The sequence below is a fragment of the Peromyscus eremicus genome, chromosome 8b, assembly GCF_949786415.1.
Source record: "Peromyscus eremicus chromosome 8b, PerEre_H2_v1, whole genome shotgun sequence".
Lineage (NCBI taxonomy): Eukaryota > Metazoa > Chordata > Mammalia > Rodentia > Cricetidae > Peromyscus > Peromyscus eremicus.
The window spans coordinates 42975327-42984420 of NC_081424.1; the positions used below are offsets into that span (position 1 = coordinate 42975327).

Consider the following 9094-nt stretch of genomic DNA (forward strand, 5'->3'; position numbering starts at 1 on the left):
AAATTAATATCGCAATTGGCCCTGAGGGCATCTTTGAATTGTGGTCTTTTAAAATGGCGTTGCATCTCAGCACAACAAGGCAGGCATCACTATCTCATCCTGACTAAGAATTAGTGAAATTGGTGAATAGAATTTAATTTGTGCTGACAATTAGCCAATCATGTTGTAAAAATTCTACTGAAGACTATAATCATTTCTTTCTTAGCATAATATAGTTTTCTTATGTTGTTTAAATGTATGGAATATTTGTAGTGAGTTGAGTAATTTTTTGCTGCTGGAACCAATGCTTTTAGAATTATTATTAACCTACAGGCATATTTCCCCTGTGACTTGCCTGCATGTGTCAAGCTTAAATGACATCTATCAAAAACTCAAAACTTACAAAAGTGCAATGATTTCCTAATTTTCTTTAAAAAAAATATCTATACAGTTTGTTCAGGGGATCTCCTACAGCCTTTTATTTGATTAAGAGAGATAGGAAGGCAAAATGGATTAGACTTCTGTCACGGGTTTGACTATTATATATTCATTATTTAAGAGACAAGCATAACTGTCTTTCAGATGGAATGTATATGTAACCTGTCCTTACTAGCAATTCAATTCAGCTACCCTGGGGTAAAGCTCACATGCTTACACAGGTTCACTCTTTTTTTTTTTTTTCTCTCTCTCTCTGATGGACCATACCTTTAGGACTGGGCTTGTTTTAGCCTCGTTCTTCTCCCAAATCCTAGGTAGGGCTCACATTTTCCTTCCTGCCATCACAGGGAGGTGACCCTCTCACCTTCTCTTTTTTCCTCACGATGACCTAGCGTGGGCCACTGATGTCTTTTCTGCCTCAAAACAAAAACAAAAACAAACAAACAAAAACAGGAAAATGAGAGAAGGAAATCATGCGACGTGATTAGAGACATTCCCCATTTGGCCAGGAATAGATACTGCCGTCATCAGATGCAAATCTCCTCCTTTCTTTTTCCCTATACTGTGTCTGATTCTGCCGTGAAAGCGTCAGATATTGGCAAGCTTAGAGGACATAGTCAATGGCCTGTAAAACGCAACTGTGAATAGCAAGACTTTAGTTACTGTTCAGGAAAGAAAAACGGGTCCTGAGTCATGTCTCTGGCATTGGAAGGAGGTAAACATCCTATCCAGAAGACTATAGGAATCCTAAACTTTCTAAGGTTACTGTGTGGGCATTAAGGACAACAATATACCACTTCTCCCTCTTGTAGGGGACAGTCACCCAGATTTCCTCAGGAAGAGCTACTTGTTCCGAGATTTTTTTAAAAAGGATTTCTTTGTTCTTATTTTATGCGCAAGGGTGTTTTGCTTGCTTGTATGTCTGTACCATGTATATGTAGTGCCAATGGAGGCTAAAAGGAGTCAGATCCTCAGAACTGGAGACATAGACTGCTGTGGGTTGCAATATGGGTGCTAGCAGCCAGTGCTCTTGACTGCTGAGCCAAGCATCTCTCCAGCCCTGGGATCTTTGAAAATAGTATAAAGCAGCAGTTCTCAACCTGTGAGCTGAGACCCTTTTGGGGGTCACATATCTTATGTCCTACATATCAGATGTTGGAATTATAATTCATAACAGTAGCAAAATTACAGTTATGAAGTAGCAACAAAAGTAATTTTATGGTTGAGAGTCACCACATGAGGAATTATATTAAAGAGTCGCAGCATTAGGAAGGTTGCGAACTACTGGAAGAACTGTCTAAAATGTGGATGTGGACAGTGGCCTCTGGTCATTACTGTTCTCCTTCCGAGGGGCTCTGTCCTGCTCTGTAATTAGCTCTGACTGGCAGGCTACACTCTGTGTGATCTTGTCTGAATTTCTTTTAATGGAGATCACAAGAACGAGGGACATGAGGATGATCTCAGTGAAAGATAAGGCTGGCAATGCAGAGAGCTAGAAAGTACTCAGAAGTGCTGGCTCTCATTAAGCCCATGACATCAGCTTCTCTGGGGTGGGCTCCATTAGGAAGACACTGAAGGGTAATTAGGCACCCTAGCATAACTTCTGTGCTCTTAACTGAACCCATGGAAGGCGTTCTTATTGATCCCAATCCAGAAGACTGCTGAAGAACAGATTAGCCCTTTTTTCATTGACGGCAAACGTATAACCACCGTCTTCCCACAACTTCCAGGCAAGAGTGAGCCACAGTTGACAGAAAATACATCGCCTTGAAGGACTCTTTTGGTCAGAATTGAATTATATATTCAATACAATATATAGGATCTCCTCTGTACTTATTATTCATAAGCCAAAAAATGCATGACACAGTTTTAAGATGAAGTTTTTCTTCAGTATTTCTCTTTTATTTTTATTAACATTTTTTTCTTTATTTTACGTACCAACCACAGTTTCTCCTCCCTTCTCTTCTCCCATTCCCTACCCCCTGACTCCCATCTACCCCCTTTAAGATTTTTCTTTTACAAAACTAAGAGCTTCCTGAATGTTTTAGTGCATATGTTTTTAGAGTTTTAGCATGTGTTTTATATATTTTTTGGTAGAATGTTTGTATTTTAAATCACATGGACTATGAGACACTTACTGAGGAAACTAGCTTTGATTAGAGCATTTGGCCAGAGGGTTGGTTGGGGAGGCTGGCTCCTACTTCTCGCTAGCACTCCTGTGAGGACAGAGCTGCTCTCTCCCTCTGAGGAGCACTCAGCACATTTGCATGCATGAGGAGGGAAGCCACAAAGCAATAGTAAAGCCCTCAATTGATTTCTTCTATTTTCTTTTCCAGCAAATGTCCCCAGCAGGCCACAGGTAAGAGCTAATGGCCCGATTGACTCTACTACCTTGATTCCGACCTGGAGCAAGCACATTCGCTACTATTGATTTAGTCCTGCTTCATTCTCCGTATAAATGAGTAAATCTACTTGATGTTTAAGTGTCACCTGATTCTAGACAACAGGTTGTTGCTCTGAAGATGTCAGGCAGGGAAATGGGGTTCCCAAGCCAGATTCTGCCAGGTACCCAAAGTAAGACAGACGCTGGATCTCTGCTGTCATTCCATGCTGTCTACTTTATAAAGTCACTCTGTGTAGATTTGACTGACCTTTCATCTCACAGGTCTGTTTAGGGTCCCTGTCCCAGAACTCTGACTTTAAAATATGTCTGGTATCACAAGGACAATGCCGAGATCAGTACTCCAGTGAAGGGGAAGTTGCATTTTTTTTTCATTGAAAGTATTTATTGAGCACTTCTAGAAGCTGTAGCCGACTAGCTATCAGTTTTGTTTGATTTCCTAGGAGGAACTATTAGTTACAATATACCACAGGGCCACAGAAAATCTTTGGAGAACATTTTTTTCCGTGAATTTATTAGTCTTTTCAAAACAATGAACATTGTCTCATCTTATTGGCAAGCAGAGCTGGGGTCTTGGCTAGAAGACAAGTGTCTGTGAAGCCAACTGGTGACGCAGTAAGGAGAGGTAGCATCTTCTTCTGACGCCTTCTGTTGTCCTGGAAAATTGAAAACAAGGATTATAAAGGGAAGTGAGACAGCAGAAGGTGAATTGGAGGTGTAAAGAGAGACGGGAAGATGTGGTCATGTGCAGAGGAGCAGACACACCCGTACACAGAGTGTGACTGAGGTGGCTCTTAAGGAACACCACTTTGTATGCCAGCCATCCCTATGGTTGTGTTGACCTCTGTCCACAATGAAGTTCACGAGCAGAAACAGCAAAGGTGACTCGTTTTGCATTAACCCATTTTGAAAAGTTGAATGTGTTAAGCCCGTTGGGTACAATTGATGAAGAGAAAAGGCAAAGAAGTGATTTTAAGGATTGAAACAGAGTCTTGAGTTCAATTGTGAGGGAAGTGAGGACACGTTCTGGGCAAAGATGGAAGAAGGAGAGGCAATGATCTATATCTTATGCTGTCAGAGGATGGGTGAAGTTACCATCCTGGCAGAAGTAAGCTGAAGTTAGAGATGGCTACCAGAAGGTGTGATGGTAGAAACTGAAGTATTAGAGGGGCCATAAGTAAAGATAATTGTTGGATTTGGAAGTTAGTGTGAATGGCTAAAGAGGGTAGAGGGTAGGGTCCCTGGAAGAGAGACCAGAGTTTTGGCAGATTCATGCTTATGGGTGTTGAAATCTTCAAGTTTTACAAACAGCCTCAAATTGGGTGACATTGAGATATTTGCTCCCTGAGAAATGAATGAGCATGGCTTAAGGGGCCAGCAGATGACTGCACAGTGGGTTACCGTACTCTGATGATGTGCAACTCCAATAAGCATCTTAGGGAGAAGAGGATGAAGTGAACCCTGAAAGCCCCTGTCCAGCCTGGTAAGAGGCTCATGGTGGTATGGAGCAGCGTGGAGGGAAGAGTTATAGGGATCTTACAGGCTATCCAGAGGCTGTGTCTTTAAGAAGAGCTGGATGCTGATCCAAGTCAGTAGGGAAGGAAGTGTTCTGGGATGAAGAGAGGGTGTGGGCTTCTTTGGTGATGGGCCATGTGACCCAGAGAGCACAGAAGGACAGACTGAAGAACTAGTGAGGGCAGGGCATGGCGACACATGTAGGAGTGTGCAGATCTCTATATGGTACAGAGCAGACGGGATGGAGGGGTAAACAAGAATCGGGCATGTAGCAGAACTGGGAGAAAGGCCAAGGGTTCAGTTCTGATGGCTCCCTGGTGGGGTCGCGGCTGTAGAGATGGAGGTCAGGAAGGGAGAGGGAATCTTCTTGTCAGTCCTCAGACACGTTATGGCACAAGGCACATGACTTGAAGCAGAGAGTGAACTTGGCGACCTTCTACTTTGGTGTTAGATTTGAAGAAATTGAGTAGATGAGCTATATTGTTCTCTACTATAAAGCAACCTGGTGGGTGCGGTAACTATATAACTCTTTCTAGAGGTCTCCTTATTCTCTGCCTTCCATCATCTACTTTCTGTTCTTTTTCCTGGGGATTTTCCATACCCTGGGAAAGTCATCAAAGGTATCCATTTTCACCTGGATGCTTAACCTATACTTTCATTCATAGGATTGTAAACTTTGATCTTTTTAGAATTAAATTCCATTAAATTTAATTAAATTAAATTAGAATTCTGCTGCCTAAAAAGAGAACTGCTACATACCTACTTAATACATGCATCCAAATCCTGAATAAGAGAATACATGAAAATAATTTTAATCCATTTTTCAACAATAAATTAACACCAAAGCTTTAGTTGTCAATATAAATAATAAGTAACACCTTCCCTTCCCACGTGGAACTTATCTCTAGCCTTCTGTGTTCCTAAAATACTTTGAATTAGTTATTTGCAGTGACCCCCATGTTAGAAAGGAATGAGGCCATATGCCTGGATAGCTTTCACACCCATTTCACCTGGAAGGGCTTACCTCAGTATCCAGTAACCTAAAGCCCAGTGAGACTACCATTAAAATTGGCTGAGTTTTTCCTCCTTCAGACCAGCAAAATGTACAACGCAGAAGCAAGTTCGATGGAGAATAGGCTTGAAACAAGACTCAACTGACTTTTAGTAGACCTGCAAGTAAAAGAGCCCCTTGGAGACCTTTGCCAGCAACTAATTTATGAATTCCCTCCAATTCCAGGGAATCAGTTACACATCAAGGTCTTCCACAGAATGAGAAGTCAGCGTAGGCAGGGGATCTTTACTACGAGTCCCAAAAGAGCCCATGTGATTCCACGAGGCACGTCTTTCCTTTAGGTTATTCCATTTGGAGTAATTTGTTAAAAGTGTCTAATTTCAATACTTTTAAAAGGCCATTTGCTGGCCTTCCCCATGGAAACTGTTAGGTCATTTCCACAGTGTGGCTTGGATTTAGATCTTCGAGCATTTTCTGTTGAATGGACTCCTCTGCACATCTTGGATTGTAATTCCAGTCTCCTCCTCTCTAGGACAGAGAGGTTGGCTTTATCAAAGTGTCCCTATCTAGGAGTCCTCTCCTAGTTCTCCAGGAAGACTGAGATGCGGTCTTGGTAGTCTAACACGTACATCATTGCTACCTTTCCCAAGAAGAAGCCAAGACCTCTCAATTTTTACCAGCCTTGTTTTCTAGCCTGGGCAAGAAAAAAGACATCTGGACACCCTCCCCCACTTTATGTTGATGTTGACTACTCTAATGAAAAGCTGACCATGTGACTTCAGGGTGGAAGGAAAAGTCCTCATCCTAGGGAGCAGAAGTCAGATGGGCAGTAGGGGTCCCCTTTGAACACAGCCATGTAAAGTTGGGTTAGTTCTGAAAGAAGCCCTATTTTTCCTTGTAGACTTGACAAGTCTTCATTACCCAGACAGCCTCTTGCAAATGCTGTTCTGACCTTGGTGTTTTCCCTTGCCACAGGCAATGTGAAGCATTCATCTAGCCAACCAACACTTCTCGACCTTCAGTATTGCCCTCTTCTGCAAATGCCAATTCCAAGTCCCATTCAACCTGAAGCTCCGTGGCTCTATGACACATGCTGTTGAGCGTTGACTGTGTGTTCTACTGAGGGAGTGAAACACTGATTATCCAAAGAGAAGAGGATATTTTGTTTTTATAATAACATATATTATTGTTTTCTTCTCCCCTTTCTATGCAACTGTAAATTAATGAACACAGAAGTATTTGGGAGGTGGTAATGCATTTGTCACTGATTTGTATAATATATACAGCCGTGGGAAAGTGGGTGGGGGCTTTCTAATGAAACTGTCTTTTTAATAACCAAGAGAAAAATTGCATAAGAATTAGACCACTTGGCATTATTACATTCCTTCTGCTGTTCATATTAACCTTGTACAATAACTTCATTTCTTATTTGACTATTTTACCGTTATATTTTTGGTTATTTATAATTCATCAGCCACACGACCAAATAGATTCTGTGTATTTGTTTCTATGATTTGGCCAAATTAATAAGTTCATATATTTGAATCAAATATGTTATGTATGTGGAGTAAGCAGCAGTTCTGGAAGGAAAAGTCCTCATCCTAGGGAGCAGAAGTCAGATGGGCAGTAGGGGTCCCCTTTCAACACAGCCATATTTAACTTTAGTTGACATCACCCACTTAGCCCTCTAGTAACCATTGGATGACTCCATTAAGAATCCTGTGGACTAATTGGAAAGGCTGCTGGGTTATTTTTTCTCCTGCTTTTTATTCCTTTCTTGTAACTAAATCTTGATGTCTTTATTTATTTCATCTTGCAGTCTTTCTGATAAAGAAGACTGCCTTGTAATAGTTTCAAAGATCATTTTACCAAAGGTTGCCATTTAAGCATATTTTCATTTTGACTCAGAAACAAAAGTTGGTACAACCTTGCGTACCTTCCGCCTTGGTTTTCATCATAAGATACACAGTAGACTTTTTTCCCTTTTCCCATTGTGAGACTAGTTCACATCATGGTCTTCAGTTCCCTTTAAATAGAATTTAATTGTTGTTTTTGTATTTTCAAGTCCCTTGTAAGTTTTGAAAGCCCTGGCTGTTTCCTTTATGAAAGCAGACAGACACTTAGTGCCTGTCTCATGGGAACCTTTGGGGCAAATGGACAGATGTCTCGTGACCCCTCATGTGACCAGTAGCACATCTGGGAAGGATGTCAATCCCAAGCCTATACCACTGCTTCTCCAGAATGAAACCAATGCTTAGATGATTGTACCCCTGCCTCTACTTCTGAGTGCATTCAACTAGATATTTGGTTGTTTTTTTCTCTCTCTCTTTCTTTTTTAATTTAACATTTAATTAATTACCAACTGTAGAGAAACCAAAAATAAAAGCAAAGGTAATATGTTTTGATTCAAACATATGTGCTTTTAAAACATCAGGACATGCTAACTTTGGGTTCTCTTTCGCTGGGATCTGGCTGGAAGGAGGCTGAAAGTCAGCAGTTGCTATTCTTTTAGGATTGGTTGGGTGGGTTGGGGGGCAAGGGTATCTATTTGCAGCATAGATATTTTGAGAAGAAGAAAATTGTTTTATATACGAGGAGAGCCATGATCACCTTTCTACCTCAGGACCACCTTCCTCCATCGTGTTGGACATAGCTTTATGTGCCGCAGTGTGCAAAGCCTAGTGCTTTATTCAGGCCATTTCATACCCAAGAAAGCACCTATTTAAACAACGTCAACAGAAAACTCCCTGAACTCAGAAGCCCGGGTTGTAGATTTGGTGTCTTCCTTGTTCTTACTTTGACAAGACGTGTACTCTTTTTTTTTTTCCTGCCTGTATTTGTATGCAAAATGAACTCTATCTGCTATTACAGAAAAAGCTACACAAAACACTACATTGTAAGCTTCTGAATAATAAGAGGAAATATATCGCAGTAACCACAATGAGAAATAAGTGTATTGTTCTTTTGAAATATGTGGTAAAGAACTAATCACAGACTGTCATCTAATCTGGTTACATATTGTATTTTTCATCCTGAATAAAAGTAATTTTAACACAAAATGACTCTGCTGTTTGGCTGTGTTCACTGATGGAATCTGGTCTTTGAATGTATATGATGAAAGCAAACTGTAGAGAGGCCTATATTCTGATAAATCTACATATTCTAATCCAGTCTCCTTTTACTCATTATCCCTCTCTTTCCTTTCTTGCACATACATATGTTTATCTATTTCTCAATTTCCTATACAGAACAAAATCTTGTTGCTAGGGGAAATGGCTGTTAGAAGTATATCCATGTAGCTTATTGGGCCTTCATTTTTATAACTTGGTACTACCGGCATTTAGCTGGTTACTCTCTCAAATCCACTTTCATCACTAGACTGTCTCAGTTAGCTTTCTGTTGCTGAAAAGCAACCCCATAACCAAGGCAACTTATGCAAGAAAACATTTAATACAGGGACCCATAGTTCCAGAGGATTAGAGTCCACGATCATCGTGGTGGGAAGCATGACAGCGGGCAGGCAGGCATGGTGCTAGAGAAGTAGCTGAGAGCTTCCATCTGATGGGCAAGCACGCAACAGGTAGCGGGGTGGGTAGAACTGGAATGGCAGAGACTTTTGAAATCTCAAAGCCCATCATCCCCAGTGACACACCTCCTAGCCCTTCCCAAACAGTTCTACCAGCTGAGAACCAAGCACTCCACATATGACACTCTGGGGGGCATTCTCAGTCATCTGCTCATTGGTACTA

General features: G+C 41.1%; 1 protein-coding gene across 1 annotated transcript in view; it reads left to right on the forward strand.

The window, feature by feature from the left end:
- Utrn (utrophin) overlaps positions 1–8404 on the forward strand; it is a 507673-nt gene extending 499269 nt beyond the window's left edge. Inside the window, exons 74-75 of the mRNA XM_059272738.1 lie at positions 2754–2776; positions 6321–8404. Of these exons, the coding sequence (XP_059128721.1) occupies positions 2754–2776; positions 6321–6329 (32 nt within the window). The 3' untranslated portion in view covers positions 6330–8404. The remainder of the gene's footprint in view (positions 1–2753; positions 2777–6320) is intronic.
- Positions 8405–9094: the final 690 nt, after the last annotated feature.